The following is a 17,941-nucleotide window of genomic DNA, read 5'->3' as shown; positions in this document are numbered from 1 at the left end:
TTCTATAGTTACTTTTAAAGTAGTGTTTTTAATGTTCTATTTGATCATGTGTCCTTGCATCTTAACCCTATGATTTATTGTGGTTCCTCCTTTAAAAATTTCCTCTCCGGTAGAATGTTTAGGAGCATTCAAAACGTCTTTTACTTTTTCTCATGTGGAACAACTCCTCCCAAGGTTGTTCTGTTTAGGTGTGAATAAAATGTAGGTGAGGTAAAAATTGTGTCGAGCTGCTCTCCAGGCCCGATTTCCAGACGTGTCCCCTCCTGGCTGAGGTTCTGAAGGAGTTAAAGCCCTGTCTGGAGCACAGAAGACAGATGAGAGCCATTTTCAGCTTGTCCTGTCCCCACTGACGCTCACTGAGTAGCACAGCATGGACCAGCGTGTTTCACACACACTCTGCCTGTCTGGGGAATGTACACATTGTCCTTCCAAAATCAAACTTATTAGCACATGTAGAAAAGGGTGACTGACTTTGGGGCAGCCTGGCACTTCGTGTTGTATTCTTGCTGCTGCGGTTCAAAGATTTAGAAGGTTTTCAACAGGATGCGAACATTTTAAATTGAATTTTTAGTTTGTAACCCTGCTTACCATAGTACTGGCTTGCACTTTAAATGTCAAGTTACAACCCTGTCTTTAAATTCAAATCCAATAATGTCTTTAAAGTTGCTCATCTTCTGAATCGTGGTTTTCTGCATAAAAATCTCATTTGGATGCCTGAAAAATGTACCTGTGACTTGCAGGTTTTCAGACATTGAGTTCCAATTCATTGTAAACTATTTGGGGATTAGTTGTATTTTAATTAAGACTTTTTCCTCAAAGCAAGCCACAAAAAATGCTTTGCATCCTCATCCTTGACCATTGATAAATTATATTCAGCTTTAACTTCAGTTTCATGTTTGTTGTACTTTGATCATTGCAAGCTATAGTATGTGATGCTCAGTTTTGCTATGGTGTAGTACCATCGAAACAACTAGTTAGTATATGAAGTTATGTTCTGTTCCTTAATATTGTTATATTGTATGTTCAAAGACAAAAATACCAAAATAGTTTAAGATTTCTAACAGTTAATTCTCTGAAAGGGATGTTTAAAATTGTTGTATTTTCGACACCACCCCCAAACCCAGTGTAACAATCACCTTGTGAGTTGCTGTGTAACTATATCAGTTTCACTGTAAGCATTTTACAGATGGCTGCCCTACAGAGTCCTTTCTATGGTGACAAAATGAATCTGTACTCACTGTGTAAGAAGATAGAACAGTGTGACTACCCACCTCTTCCTTCAGATCACTATTCAGAGGAAGTAAGTTATTTCCAGTTGTATGTGTGTCATGATCATTTTGCTAATGTTTGGATTTTATTAGGAATTTGACTAGAAAATAAAATCGAGTAGTATAGGTGGCAGAAATGGCACTTTTCTTTCTGCCCCTTGTCTTGGAGACTTGTTTAAAGAGTTGATGCTGCAATTCATAATGGGGTGTGTAACAACACAGCATGTGGCGTAAAATTGGCCACTTCCTAGGTGTGATAATAGTAGCTGGCTTCACAGTGGAGTGAACACACAGAAGGGCAGAATTAATGCTCAGACCCACGTTTAGTGATTGACACGTCTAGTGGCCCGTCCTAATAGGCTAACTCCTAATTAAAACCTTCCTTCACAGCCACATTTTCCCAAACCCGAGTTACACATCTTTGCTGCATGTCTCAGAACCTTGTTCTTTAAGCTTTATCTTCCCCCTCCTTTGACAGTACCTGTCCTGTCACTACCTCACTGCTGTAGTCCGATTCCTTTGGGGAGGTGTTTTGAGGTTAGTGCAGTAGACATGTTAAAAATATTTTGGGTAGGATTGAAGCTTTTACCTTGCTTGGGGTGGTAACCCATTAAAATGAATTGTGTTGGCTCTATCCAACCTCCAGTGTTTATACAGAATGTGTATCCCATTTTAGCTTAACATATTGTGATTGTACCAGTATTTAAGCAGGAGGCATACAGAACAGGCATATGTCAGGTCAACTAAGGCTTGTTCACAGGGGCTCTTTTTGGACTGTTCATTGGGGACTTAGCAGTGTCCTGTGTTAGGACATCTCACCTCAGGAGCAACAGATTTTTCTGCCCCAGGAAAATGGAAAGGAGTAAAAGAAAAAATATGAAACAATTATAATGTTCACTTAATAGTGTCAGTCTTTCTATTGTGAAACGAACAGCATTCCATCTTAGCATTGAGTCCATGTAACTCGAATAATAAATCTCTAAAGAATTTTTTTTACCATATGTAAGGCTTTTGGGTTCCATGAATGTAGTAAGTACATTTTCTAATAGTTTTGACTCTGATAATCAGTGATGCCTACTTTTTTGCTTTGTGGCATTGGTATTCAGGTAATTAGAATAAACTCTGGATAATGTAGAAATATTACCTTTATTTGATGTGAATGCTCTTATGTTAGCCATTTTTAATTACTATTTTGGGTCTAGAATATAAATACGGCATTTCACAAAACCAACTTCAGAACCATAGGCCTAGAAATATAGTAGGGTGTGAACAATAATGCAAAATGATAGCAAGAATGTCAGGGGCCTTTCTTTGTTGTGTCATTCATGCTGTCTTCTTTTTTCCATGAAGCACATGAATATTTCACATATCTGCATCCTCATCCCCTATTCTTCTTGACTAATTTTCAGACTGTCTGAATTTGCATTTCACATGGTAGCTGATTAGGAGATGCCGAGTGCAGCAGTGAAGCCTCAGCAGGCGGTTACCATGGTGACCTTCAGCAGGATTTTAATGATGATACCACTAGTGGTTCGTTGAAGTCGGCCTGCCTGCAGGGCTACTTCACTGCAGCTAAGTGTGAAGTTGGATATGCGGATTCTCAGCCAAGGGGCAAATATCAAAGTCTGGCCCAGATAGAAGGTCTTAGAGTTGGGAAAAGAAAATAGATTCCACTTTTTACTTCACTCTATATAGTTACCAGTTTTCGAAAAGAACTATAAAGCAAAACATGTGGTGTACTTTCCAAAAAAGATTGGAATTCCTCGTATTAGTTAAGGCTGTTGTCATGCCCTGATGAAATAGAAGGCGATATCATCTAGGTAAACATAGAAGGTAATTCTTTCTTAAACAAAAAAAGAAAGAAAAATGCAGACTATATGTAACAATGTTACTTTAATCTGATCAGTTATGTAGGAGAGTTCTCCAAACAAGAGCTTTGAAATGCAGATGTGCTAATATTTTCTCTCCTTAAGTAGGAACTCTGTTAAATAATTATGCAGAATTTCAGCATAGCAACAAAAACTTATCAGGTTTGGTGCTGCCTTAATGATAAATGTTTCCTCCTGGAGTAGGTTCTTTAGAAGTTTTAAAATTCCCACTCACCTTTTGTTAGTGTAGCAAAATGTAGGAAGTGGTAAAAGGTTTTCAAACAATGAACTCTTAAGTAAAAAGCCAATTCATTGTCAATTTTGTGGCACAAATGGTAAGACTGGTTAAGCAAATTAACTAACTAAATATGCATTTGAGATTTTACCCTATTTATCTATTGCTGCAAATTCAAGGCTCCTCTCAAAAACATTAAAGGAACATTTCAGAAGAATGCCAGCAATACCCATCTTCACACTCAGTTGGTAGGAATCTTAAGGAACACAGGATTTCCACATCGACTTTTAAATGGAATGACTGCATTTAAAAGCATGAAATTTTTCATGTTTGATATTCTAAAACCTAGGTGCTATTAAAATAGCATGTTTTGGAAAAAATAGGTGTGTATGTCACATGTTTCCTTTTGAATTTATATGCACAAAGTTAGGGTTCTAGATTCAAATACGTCAGCTACACGAATGATATTAGAAGGAAGCCACAATATACATTTCCTATCTGTGGGGAATTACTATAGTTAACAAAAATCTTATGTTGAAAGCATTTGCCTTCCCTTAGATGTCTGAGTTTAAATGGGTTAGTGGTATAGTGAAGCAAACATCTTCCAGGTGTAAGTAATTATTCAATACGCTGATCATCTTGACTGGGACTTAGCCATCAAGACTAAATGATGACGACACATTCTTTAACTCTACCACTGCAAGGTCTGCTAGAAGCTCCATGAGTTTTCATGTTTTTACAGATGGCATTTCCTCTTTCTGAAAAGGTTCCTGATCTTTGCCAGGTGAATTTCTTCTATTTGAGACAGGGCTTAGACATCATTTCCTGTTTTCCTAGGGTCTTTCAACCTCCTCCTTGGCACCCACAATGTATGGTGGTTGCTTCTTGTCAATCTTTTGCTCCTCAGGAGCAATGACTCTCCTTATCTCTAGGACCTGATGATTTTAAAAGTTTTGATTACTCACTGATGGATGCATGAAGGAAGTAAAAACAGAATCCTTGACCTACCTACTCAATGATGAGCGAATGAGAAACCACTCCAAAGAATTATCTAATAAGGCAGAAAATTACTCAGAAGATCTGATAGTTTTCTTTCATTGGTATTACTCCCTGTAAGGTTTTATCCTTCTTGTACATAAGCAGCAACATCTGTGAAATAAGACTGTTTTCCTTCAATTTCACTATTTCTTTGGGAGACACTAGAGTATTCATCAAAATTATGTATTTGGTAAATCTCATGAGACATTAAAAAAATGTGAATGTTTACATTGGTAACTTAGTAAAGTAACTATACTGAGTTAACTTTTAAAAATCGCATCATTAGTACCAAAGAATGTAAGACTCTCAAATTCTCATCAAAACCTTAAAGGCTGAATAGAATTACATCTTAGTAGTTGCTTTTAGATATTTCATTGTATGTTTGAAAAGACAGGATTGCAGGTGTAAGTTTGAGGCAGAAATGGGAAAGGAGGATAAGGGTGGTCTTGGTTAAAGAAAATATTAGGTTGCAGACTTAAGAACTGTAGAAGAAACGTTATCCCTATAGAACATTGGAAAGATAGTTAAACCTGTTTAATGGTGTGTACAATGTTATAACAGCGCTTTCTGATCTGAACCAATTTCCATGGCTGATGTTTAGTAACTTTCTAAGTATCTTCTAGTTATGTTTTTGAAATCTTGCTGGTTTGTAAGAAACCAGACGAAGTTTGGAATCAGATTTGCTCAGTGATCAGTTTCCATATTCCTTAGGTATTTAATGAAAAGTGAAAGACTGTTTTGTACCTTTAAACCTCTCCCCCAAAGTATTTGTTTTACTAGGTCATTTAATGCGACTCTCGTATGTAGATTGAAACAACCTGAAAGATCACATTTAGAAAACAAAAACGAGGGCTACAGCAAAGGGGCTTCATTCATTTTCTTAGTTGGGTTTTTTCTTTCCTGGAATTGTTTAGCAGTGCACCCCAACAGTGACTTCCCTCAACTGTAATAATTTGTAGCATCGTTTTCATTGTTTTTGAGACAGAAGTCTTGATTTTCCAGAGTATTCAAAACCTAATGCAAGGAAATGGTATTTTTTCTTATGGCTAATTATTAATTATTGAGCAAAACTATTTCAGGTATTTACAGGTTATTTGAGAACATAATGTCTTTGTGGCTTTAATCACTGTTTTAAAAATCGGTCTGAAAGAAAAGTGATTTTAGAAGTTTAACAACCTTTGTTAAATGGCCTTATTCCCATTTTACATATAAGCAAGTAGAGACCCAGACAATGTTAAGAGCCCAAACTAGACTCTAGAGACTCCTCCCTGCCTTCTCCTGCAACAGGCACACACAAGACACTAAGCACTCAGGTGCTTATGGGTATGCATTTGTTTTACTGAGAATTACCCTTTCACCATGTTCATCTGCAATCTCCCTCACTGGGAAGGTAGAAATATGTCAAGTATTTACCCAGAATACTCTTCGGGCTTCATAACATTGAAAGGAAGAATTGTGGAAGGTAGGAATTTTGCATATTATAGATGTATTGATTCATAATGTGCAAAGCAAGTGTTACTGTTCAGTTTATACTTCATTTCCCCAATGGAAAAGGAAAATACTAAATGCATTAAAAATTATAACTGGTATTTAGTCAACATTAGTAATTCCTCATTTTTAAAGTCAGAATATATTGAAGATTTAAGAAAGTTGAGTCAGTGAACAAAAAACATGACCTTTGTTTTGGCTCACAAAAGAGCTGCTATATGTAAATAAGAAAGAAAACAAGATCAAAGTGTCAGATCATTTTTGCACATCTTGAAGTTTGTAAAACTTTCCTTCATTTGAGCTATCTAAATTTTTCTTCTGTAGTTGCTAGAGCCAAATTTTATTATAACTTTATCAATGCTCTAGAGTTGTTGCCGGAAATCAACCAATGCTACTTAAATTGGTGTTGACAATTCTAAAACGTAGTTCTGTGAATATTTAAGGTCAGTATGGAGCACAAGTATTTGAAGGTATATCAATCTGAGCATTTCTGTGGTTCCTGTAGTCAAATGCAAAAGAAGTGAAAATATTGTACTTCAAAATGTAGAGATAATATGATATATTAAAATTGTGACATTTATTAAAACTCGCATTATCTCAAACACTTAACATCTCATTTTCCTACCTGTAAGTTTTAGTAAGTTTGACATTCTTAGGTGAAATTACCAATTGGCCACCTTAAAGTTGCCATGTGAGACGAGATCCTTAAGCTTTGTTTTTATTTTCAAAAACATTTAAGCAGGCCCTTTTTTCACCTATGCTTCTGAAGTAATACCAGAGACTTGCTCCTTGAAGACAAATCTAAAACTGTGCCCTATATTTCACATATCCTGTGGGATCCTAATAGACCATGTAAATTTCTGTAAGACTTTCAGTTTTTAAAAGGCACAGAACGATCTTTGGTTGTGAAATAGACATTACAGTACCTCATATCTACATTACTGTTTCCTTCTGCCCCCAAGTCAGTCACTAGCAATACTTTGGTGTACTAGTTACATCCACTTCATCATTTTGTATAAACATATTTAAAGCTCCAAAATATAGTGTACTTTAATGTATTACTCCCACTTTGGGGTACTAAAATAGGTCCTTGGGTAGATGGAAATTGGGTATATCTGGGAGGCTGATATAACATAATTGGTCTCAGAGGGATTAAGATGGGGGTGGAAAAGAAACAGTACAAATAGCACTACACTTTATTATTCTATTGAGAATTGTGTTAGTGACCTAAAGCTATAATGCACAAAGAGCACTATTGTTATTACCTGTATGTGACCGAACTTGATCTGTAATTGGGTTATCACCCTGACAACAATGAATGTTACATTCTTTAATATATCTGGTTTCAGCCTACTTGCTTTGATATTTCTCTGGAAATACATAGATCAAAAGTGTTAGTATTTTATCTACTTCATTAATTTCTATATGGCTTATGACTTTGTAATCCCTTAGGAATGGTACAGAAAATCCATTTTGTTTTTGGTTTATGCTTTTGCTCATCTAAATGTTTGTATGTTGCCATTTTAAAGGCCTTTGCATATTTGGCCCTTCATTTTTGCTTTTTTTAAAAAAAAGTACACTTGTTTTATACACAAGTAGAAGGTAATGAGAGCCAAGTATTATTATGTCTACTGATGATAGATTTGTACAATTTAAAATGGAGAATTACCTCCCAATTCAAGCATAAAATTTGAGCAAATGATTCCATCTATTAGAAACAGAAACCTCAAAGATAATTACCTTGGCATTTTTCTTTGCCAATGATTCTAGGTATTACATTAGGCATGTCTAAGTATTGGATGACTTAAAGATTTTAAAGTAACTTCCTTCGGAGGTCTACAGGAACTTTTATAGAATGGCAGAACTAAGTCATATTAGCCAAGTGTTTTGGTTTTGTGGTATGGGCATAAAACTCAGGCCTTGTGAATTCTAAGCTGGTGCTCTACCATTGAGCAACAGTTGTATGTGAATTCACGACTTGGAATAAAAAACTATTCAAGTTAAAAATACAAATACATTTTGTTTGGAGGGAGTTACTGCTGTTTTCGATGAACAAGTCTGATTGGAAATATTGAATTGTCACTCTGAACATGTTTGTAATATTTAAGATCATCTCTTATGGACAAAGCAGGCTCATGTCTCATGAGTTGTCAAGCCATAGACAAAATTTATTGGCTTGTGATTTGATCCAAATAGACATGTGAAATATGAAGGCAAATCATTAATTTTAGAAACCAGAGTAACTCATGCTACAGCTGACAGTCCTTTGAAAATCATCCTAATAGTCTGTCCCCAATTGTGTGGAAGGCCACGTCACCTCTGTGGAGAGGTAACCATTAGGAAACCTGCAGATTAAGTTACAACTTTACCCTGGCACTTTAACATGGTTATTGAAAAACCTGGGCTCTGAAGGTAGGCTGCTCTGTTCAAATTGGACCCTATTCTTTTCTGCTTTCATGACCTTAGGAAGGTTAGTGTTCTGTAAAACTATGTAACAGTAGTGCCCACCACAGAGTTGTTACAGAGAGTCAATAAGTTAAATCATATAAAAATGCATACACTGGTTCATAGAACTATTTGCTCAAAGCAGATATTTATCAGCATTATTTAAACCTCCATAGTTGCAGAATATAAAGAGTTGTCTTTAGAAAATGTTAAGGGGACTATATTTCCACTCGAGTTTTAGAAAACCTATTCTATGGAGTACCTAACTAAAACAGCCTCTTGATGTGTCCACCAGCTACAAAAAAGAGCGCCCTTGAGTATCAGTGTATCAACCTGATGTATGTATTAACAGCTTAAAAATCTAGTACTATCTGGCAAAGTTCAGGGTTTTGCTTTTTTTTTTTTTTGAAATTACTTATGTATCAGAAAGCAGGAAGAATATTATCTTTCTAATCGCAGAGGCACAAGTAACTACCATCTAACAATGAGATCCTTTAATGTACCCAAAATTATAAGGCAGTGACTAACTTTATTTAGTCTAATGACATTCATCCATCCATATGAGTCTAATAATTTTTGACCAAATTATTAAAGCTGAAGATATAAAATAGTCCACAGTTCTTAATCACTGTTATTTGACTTCTCCCTATGCCAGTGAACTATTGCAACTGATTTCTCTTTACTATAGTGTATTGATGCATTTTTTAGAAGTTAGTTATGAAAACCACATTAAACAGAACTCAAAATTTCTAAGTCTTTAGTTGTATATTTTGGAATCCACTGTTTTAAAAGATTTGAGATAATAAGCATAACTTATTGGCTGTATTAATAGAAAGGTACAAATTTAGAACTTCAACAACAGGGAATGTAAATATGCCTAACCTAGTGGGTAAACAAGTGCTTTTGGTGAGGTTAGTTGGTTGTTTCCTTTCTGTCATAGCACAACAGAAAATACAGCTAGTTGTTTATAAATAGGAAATGTACCAGTTGCTTACCTTAGTATGAAAAAAACTTAGCTATGAAAGAAATATGTAAGTATCCATAAGTAGTGTCCTCTACAGACCTAAGTAGTGGTTATTAAAATTCAAATGGAAGCATTAAAGCAGTTTTAGAAATGAATATGCTCCTCGAGGAGTATGTCATCTTGCACACTGCAAAAGGAGTTACCTCATCCCAAACTGTAATGGTGAATTATATCCATTATAGGGTCATCCCAAGTTTTACTTTGTCTTGGCAAAAATTTTGTAGAACCTACCATGTGGGACTCTGTTTAAGGTTGTATGTTCTTGGATAAGGACGTGGATCCTATTCTTTTGATTTGCTCAAGGGGGAAGGAAGAGTGATTTCAGTTGAACACCTTTACTAAAATTTGAGGCATCTCATCACTGTTTACTGGATAAAGTTAGACCAATCTCTCCGTGGAATGAAGTACCTGAAATGTTACTTTCTCCACTCCCATGACCACCCAGTAACTTGGCTCTCCCGATTGCCAACCCACATGCTACTTCAACCCAAGTGGCATTTCTTTATTTTGATGAGTTGAAATTCAACCAGTTAGTGTTACCTACTGCTAATCATTATGCATGCAAAGCATCATGAAGGAGTCAAACCATAAGACCAAGTAAAAGCAAGCTTTCCACTATGGCAAGTGGAGAAGACCTGCGTTAATAGTAAGTGACTAGGGTTCCAATTCATGTTTTATCATTTTTTAAGTGGTTGTTAATTTATTGGTCTATAAAGTGACGTTAAGGTTGGGGATGGTGACACATGGCTGAAGTCAACTAGTTTGGGAGACAGGAGGATTGCATATTTGAGTTCAGCTCAGCAACTAAGATCCTGTCTAAAAGTAAAATTATAAAAAGGGTTGGAGATATTGATTAGTAGAGTGCTTGCCTAGCGTATGTGAGGCCCGGGGTTTAATCCCCAGTATGTCAAAAAAATTGATATAATCAAGAATGATACCTCCCCTTAAAACGTGAGTATGTGAGAAAATCTCACACTGTAAGTATAGGGTAATATGTCACATGAACCATCTTCCATATCTAGCAAAGTCAAATGTCTTTTAGACATAACTCTAGATATGGATACAGAATGAAACCAAAAATTCAGGGACTCATTTCTACCCAAATATCAGTAGCCTAAAAATGTGCTATCTTCAAAACTCAGTGTTCTGTCTCATTCTCTTTTCTGTTAATGATATACTTTCAGATGCCCAGGTGAAAGCTTCGTGATGCATACTGTTTGTCTGAAATCCTAGAGGAACTTAATTGGCTTGTTCTGCTGACATTGTTCTCTTTGTGGTCCATCTTACCAAGAAAGTATGTACTCAAGTGGAGCTCTAGTCGTCTCTCCCCCTCCTGGCTTCAATACCGATTTCCAGTTGCCTGGATGAATGAATTCTAAGTCCTTAAGTCTATGACTTCAGCTTATTATATTTCATTTCTCTTGCTCCCTAATCATTCAGAAGTAGTTGCCATCACTGTCCTATACCTGTTAGTTTGGGCTAAGCATCTTTGTTATTTCCTCAGCTTTCTTTCCATTCCTTTAGTGAGTTAAGATCATATTCATGCTTCAGATTTCAGCTCCTACCATCTCACAGAACCTCCTCTTTTTCAGTAAGTCAGAGTTGCTCTTTTATTTAAAAAAAGCCAGTGAGCACAAGTGACAAGTACAATGGAGGCCAAATAGCAATGAATTCTTATGGCAAATAGGGTCGTGAAGAAAGGCCTTAGAAGATAGGTTTTGAGGGAGGTATTATAAGCAAAATAAAAATATAGGGGCATAATAGTTTGACCACAGAACTGCATTACAGTTAGAATATAGTGTGGGACTAGAGAAAGGAGGAGTTTGGGGCTTAGATGTGAGGCTGGAAGGGTAAGGAGGAGACAGATTTTAGAAGCCCACATTTTTCCAGAGGGCAATGGCTCGCTGTTAAAATCTTGTAGTTGAAATTTCATCAGCAGTATGTTGAAAGAAAACTGATGACAGAGCTATCAGTTGGAGGAAAAAAGACTAACAGGAATGATCTTCCAAGAAAGCAAACCTAGAAGGGAAACTATGAAGGAAATGCCAAAATAGTTGAAGGTCTAGAAATGAATGACAAATCCAGGAGAGGATTGGACTAGGATGAAAGGGCTTAGAAATTTCAGATACAAAGCACAACCAGGCCAGAAACGATAGCGAGCGGTCCTTAAAATGTCTGGTGTCCCATCAGAAGTCTGAGGAACACGTTATGGCCCTGGAAAGCAGAGACTAAAATGGAAGCTGAGATTAAGCCCCAGGCTATCAAAGTTTTGTTCTGAACGGAACATCCAAGTGGGTGCCAGCGTGCCTCCAGCTGATGGTTACAAATGCTAGGAAGGGTGGTCGCTGGCTACCTTCCATGACTGAAGTAGAACCACCCAGAAAAGAGCAAAGTAATTATTCCCTTTTCTGGGCAGCCACATAATCTTACCTCTGTCTCACAAGTGTTTCTTGGGATATATATCATTTGTAGTTAAATACCATTTCCTCCCTAGTTTATTAATATTTCCTTAGTATTTGTTTCTGCTCAGTTGATTGTACACTGTAAAAAGGCAGGTGTCATGTCTGCCTCATTCGTCACTTCATCCTTGCCACCTCATGAAGTGGTACATAGTACTCGAAGAATTTATTGGACAAAAGTGAATAATGGAAGGAGAGGCAGAGTAGGGTAGAAAGGATGGAAGAGAGTTGGGCATCTAAAATGTCACTCACCTTGACCCATAAGCCTTCCTTTAGGGATGGGTACTTTGATTTATTGTGTCCGTGTCTCTTATGGCATACATCCTCTAGAAATATTCATGTAGCAAGTCAGTAAGAGTCGTTGCCAAACCATGTTTTAGAGGATTTTTCAGATTTTAGTAATTAAATAGCACATAGGTTAGAAAAAATATATTTGATGCATAAGTATGTTCAGGTATGCATACTTCACATTTGAATTTATATGGTCTGTTGCTGATTTCTGTGGAAGTATCTTTATGACAAGATAAATTTTCATCTTTGGTAAGTGAACCTACCAATGAAGCCAGATCAACAGTTTTTTTCCTTTCTCTTTCTACAAGATGGTTACTGGTTGACATGCGGTCCTTTAGGAGCAGTTACGTCTCAAGAGCTTCCCTGTGTTCCCACTGTTTAATTTAGTCTCCTTTTTAAAACTTTCGAGAGCCACCATCCTCAGCCAGACTTGCATCATTCCTTCTCTAGCCTTGGGTGGTTTTTCCTCAAGCCAGGAAAACTTGGGACCAGGAATTCCATTGTGTTCTGAAGTATTAGACAGGTGAGGTTTCCTGAACTAGCGTCAAGATTGTGACAGTATTGTAAATTTAAGAGTCATTGCATCTAGTTGTTCTTTGGTTAAGTAGTGATTTCTTTCCCATCTGTTTTCCTTTTCTGCCGTCCTGTCTCCTTCATCGTTTTAAGTCTCTAAAAACATTAATGGTGGGTGACTTCTACAGAACGCTTTTTGTATGTATCATTTTTTTCTACCGTTTGAGTAGTATATAACTCGATGTGTTTTGTTTTAAAGAGAAATGTACCCCCCCCTTCTGATTTAAATTTCTCGATCACCATAGTAAAATGCCTTACATAGTGCTGTGCTCTTTTGCACAGAATGTAAATCTAATATCTTCCAGCCTTCTCAGATACAATATTGCTATCCAGCATTATCAAATTTCCACGTGTGACTAACACCGAGTCATTAAAATTGTATTCTGTTAGAATTAGGAAATGAGAGCTTGGAGAACACTGATCATCTCCTCCAGGCTCACTAACAGTTGAGGAAAATCCTCCAGGGAGTTCCCTCAGGACACGAGGCTGCAAAGTGTCTTCAGCAAGATTAGGTGAGGAGACAGTGCAAGGTGGGAACCAAACTGGACCAGCTCCTTTGCACTTTCAGAATAGCATCTCTTCCTGGCATTAGCCCTGCACACAGTGGTACTAATCAAGTCAGCCCACGAAAGGAACAGCTTTTGTTTCTTGTAGTTGAAAATGGTGTTGTGGTAGAAGGACTATGAAAAAGTTACTTATTACTACATGCTAATATTACTTGCCAAAGGAGTTAGTGTATAAAGGTTTTCAGAATGCCTGAAATACTCATGAGGCAGAAGAATCTGGAAGGACATATGTAGTGTTATTTAAGACTATTTCCTAAACTAGTGGTAATTATTAGAATTCAGAATAAAATCCTGTATTCTACTTGGTGGATTTGAACCAGAAGTGAAGGATTTCCTTATTTGTTATAATAAACTTCAAGGATTAGAATAACATTCATCATCTCCCTTGCTTGTACTTTACTTACTCCTGTAAGATCATATTGGACTTTTGTACATTTATATGAAATGGTTCAGGTTGAATGTATGAGGTAGACATCTACCCTTATTGCCTTTTATGAAAATTTAAGCTTATAATCAAGGCAAATATAAGTTCTAGATTAAATACGTGTATAAGCTACAGTTAGCTTGCAGCCTCATAGTTAAAAACGTTCTTTCCTGTTGTCTTCGACTTCTAAAAAATCCATTTAAAAATCTGGACAATTCTTGACATTAATACTCTCCAATGATTATATTTAATAAGAAAATGGAAAAAAAAATAATACCTCAATTAAAATTAACTTTATATTCTTTATTTTAAAAAAGAACTTAATTGTAAAGTCACTGACAGCAGTCATATATGGTTCTAGTAGAAGGAATATCCTGTCAGAAAATATACTTTCAAAATTTCTTAAAGTTGGTTTAAGTGTGTCACATTTTCCTTTCTTTGCAGCTACGACAGTTAGTCAATATGTGTATCAACCCGGATCCAGAGAAGCGACCAGACATCACCTATGTCTATGATGTGGCCAAGAGGATGCACGCATGCACTGCAAGCAGCTAAACGTGCATAAGATCATGAAGAATATAAAGAAAATATTTAAAGTATTTTTGTGCAAATCATACCTCTCCCCGTTTTGTCTGGATTTAAGATTAGTATTTCAGAGCTAATGTGCTTTGAATCCTTAACCAGTTTTCATGTAAGCTTCATTTTGTACCAGTCAAAATCACCTTTATGGAAACTCAGAATGTCTTCAGGATTATGAAAATGCATGTTAGGAAAGCAAGTGAGTTTTTTTTTTTCCCCCTGTAGCTAAAGGCTTTTAGAATTATGGCATTTTCTGCTGATAGACTGAGTGCCAAATATTGGAAGTGCACTTGGCACACATCAGGAGGGGTGTGAAACCTGATCAAAAGTATCTGAATATTTGACTTTTGCTTTTTAGTCATTTATGGATATTGAAATGAACACCATTGTGAACTTTTGTGATTTTTAACATTTGAAGTATGTGTCTTAGTTCTTAGCATTGTAGCTTTCAGATATGTTATTCTAATAAGTGTAAACAGACTTTGAGAAACATTTAAAACTCAGCTTAGACATTCAAAATGCAACTATTAAATGTGAAAAGATTTGGGGATGAAATGTGAGTCAGACACTGAAAAGTCTTTGTTTTGCTAATATCACTGATATTCTCTGCATTTAAATGGTATAAATGAATCCATTTAAAAAGTGGTTAAGGATTTGTTTGGCTGGTGTGAGTAATTTTTAAAGTTGCACCTTGCTCAAGGCTTTTGTTTTTAATATTTGTACATTTGAAAAATATTTGAATAATTTTGCAGTACTAGATTTCTTTATAAACCTAAAGGCATTTTATCTCATTGTACACTATAATGTAAGCATATGTTTTTATTCATAGGTTTTGTTAAAGTCCTGACTGGTCCCCTTCAGAAATTTTTATATTCAAGTTATTTTCTTATTTATATTTTTGTTCATTTTATCCATTAGTGTTTCAGATTTTGAGAACATAATTCCCTTTTGAGAAATTTTCAGTATACCAACAATTTCTCAGATTGAAAACTTAAAAAATTTGGGCCACCTTGTATACACGAACTTTATTTTGTTAGAGGAAGAAAGGATGTGTATTATAATGTACCTGTGAATGTTGACATAGTTTTCATTTGACAATGTTATAATTTTTAAGTGTTCAAGGAAATGAAAACTGGCCATTACTACGGCCAGAATTGTGACATTAATATTTCTGTTGAGAAACTTGAGCAGAGTACTGTAAGCATGAAGATGACAGAGATGGTAATGCTTAATATAGTTCAAGGAAATGGGTAGAGTTTAGTAAATACTGTTATGGAGATGTGTTTTCCCTGAATGTAGCAACCAGTTCTTTACAGAATTTTCACACCGAGTGGCAGTCACTCTTAAAGGATGCTGTGCATGCCACCACAAAGCCTTGGGTTGGATTATCTTGCCAACTTGAAAACCTTATGTTCAGGCAATACAACTGCTGGCTTCCCCCACCGTAGTTTTCTTAGGCTCATTTGAATACTTTCAGCTAACTTGTAAAGTTTCAAACTATATACAGGGCAAACAGTATACATCTTTCAATTTGATAGGTTGCACATATCTGAAAGGTAGTGTTTTCTAGGAATAGGCAAAGGAAACCTGGTGTTTTTATTGAGGGCTGGATGCATTGTATTTCCCAGATTCTAATGACTCATAACATTTACACTGTGCATCAATAGGTTTATCCCCAGAAGCCTGAACAGATGTGGTTTTGTTGACCGTTAGTGTCACTGTTGTTTTAGTCAATTGTACTATATTAAGAGATCTCTCTGGTTAGAACAGATCCTCTTCCTTGCAGTCTTGAACCCATGAATGTAAAGTTCATTAGCTTAATTCCCTTGCAGTGACAAGATTTCTTAGTGATCCTTTCTGCTGAAAAGTGACTACGAAGAGTTTGGTCAGAGGAATGTGTTACTATTTTCTATTGATGCAAACTTCCGTTTCAGATCTCTTTTTCATCCTAGTGTTCCCATTTTTCCTGAAGAAACCACTGGGTAAAAATCAAATTTAATTTTGAGTGAGAGAATTTTAAAAAATTAATGATTGCAAGTTCTAATTGCCTATGAATGTTCTGAGATTTAAACATTTGAGTTGATTTGAAAAGTAGAAATTAGAAGGTACATCTGATTCTAAACCTTGTTTAAACATTGGTACCAGTTACTCAGGGGAAAGCCTCTAGTAACTTTTCTATGTTGAGGTTTAGGAATGGTGAATGAAGGGTATCCATATAAATAAAGTGCTCAACAATGTGCAATGATTGTAAAGTTAGTAAGATACAGCCATTTCATGAATGCTCTACCATTCTATGTAGTGTCTATTACAGAACACCTTCCTTGTATTCATATACTTCAGGTGTTGCCGTTAACATTTACCATGATATTTATTTTAACAAAGATGTTATTCACATTGTTTATTCTTTAAAATGAATGTATTGTTTATAACCCATAAATACATAATTAGTCTATGCCTCATATTTCAATAGTACTGTAAGATGGACTTTTGTGAAATACTTTTATTTTGTTATGCTTTAAATACACTTAGAAAAAGATCCTGTTACTAGCTTTGAAAATTGTACAATATCCTAATATATAATAAAACTGAGTACTGTATAATTTGTGTATCTGATTTCCCCCGGCAAAGTCTACTTATTTCATGTATCCTACAAGAACAATTATGCATTTCCCTACCTTTAGGCATTTTGGAAAAACCCAAGGATCGAAACAGTCAAGACTAATACAGCTGTGACAGACTCGTTTTTGAATACACATTGTATGGCACATCTAATGTTCCTGTTCTCTTCAGTGCCTTGTTTTCTGTCTTTGAGAAATGCTTTCTAAATACTAAAGGTTCAAAGCAAGAAGTTTTTTTTAACACTGGATTCAAGTCTTGTCACTAACAGGCTGCTTATAATGCTGCAAATATTTTATGTGTTTGATGTTCTTTTACTACTATGCCTGCAAACATTGAGGCAAAGGTGTTCTGAGCATTGTAAAACCTGCCGGAACAGTGGTAGAGTGAGTGGATATACCTTACACATCACGTGCCAAATAGCCAATGATGAATTTTATAATTTGTACTGACCTTTGATTTGGTTGTGCGCATGGTTGTGTATTCATAATTGTAAATTAAATTTTAGCCACAAGACTATTTAAACTTCAGGATACTTATTTGGAAAAGCCAATACGAAGCATACATGTTTATAAGTGTATTAGTGCAGCTACAGGAACCATAAGTTGGTGCAGTTGCTTTAAGAAACTCAAAATTACAAAAAAATGTTTTGATAGTTCTATTACATAACTCTATTACATGTGAGTTTCTGATAAAATTAGTAATGAGTTAAACAGACTTATCAGACCTTTCAGAGAAAGATGTGTGAGCTAATACCATTTATTTTCAGTTGAGGTTTGAGAATGATTTTTAGTTTTATGCATTGATTTCATTGTTTGCTTGCAATAATCTAGTTTTAAACTCTAAATCCTAATTTGAAGTTTCTAACATCTTTTAAACAGGTTTTTCTTAATTTTCACTATGAATATTAATGCATAGCAAATAATTTTTCATTCCTTTCTAGAAATATAACGTGGGTGATTTCTGTAAACCTTCCTTTCTCCTAAGAATATTATTTACTAACCCTACTGGAGAATTACTTTGTAATGCGTTTTGAGGACTTAGTGCAGAGTCATGCAAAACAAGTG

The 17,941-nt window shown here is 35.7% G+C and overlaps 1 protein-coding gene across 2 annotated transcripts in view; it reads left to right on the top strand.

Moving 5' to 3' along the window:
- Nek7 (NIMA related kinase 7) overlaps positions 1-16,858 on the top strand; it is a 134,715-nt gene extending 117,857 nt beyond the window's left edge. The window contains exons 9-10 of one of the 2 annotated variants that reach the window (XM_027945680.2): positions 1,187-1,300; positions 14,124-16,858. In XM_027945680.2, coding sequence (XP_027801481.1) covers positions 1,187-1,300; positions 14,124-14,234 — 225 coding nt within the window. In that variant the 3' untranslated portion in view covers positions 14,235-16,858. The remainder of the gene's footprint in view (positions 1-1,186; positions 1,301-14,123) is intronic. The other variant, XM_071600199.1, reaches the window with a different exon arrangement.
- Positions 16,859-17,941: the final 1,083 nt, after the last annotated feature.

This window comes from Marmota flaviventris, chromosome 12, assembly GCF_047511675.1.
Source record: "Marmota flaviventris isolate mMarFla1 chromosome 12, mMarFla1.hap1, whole genome shotgun sequence".
In the NCBI taxonomy this organism is placed as follows: Eukaryota; Metazoa; Chordata; class Mammalia; order Rodentia; family Sciuridae; genus Marmota; species Marmota flaviventris.
This window is presented reverse-complemented; position numbering and strand designations above follow the sequence as displayed.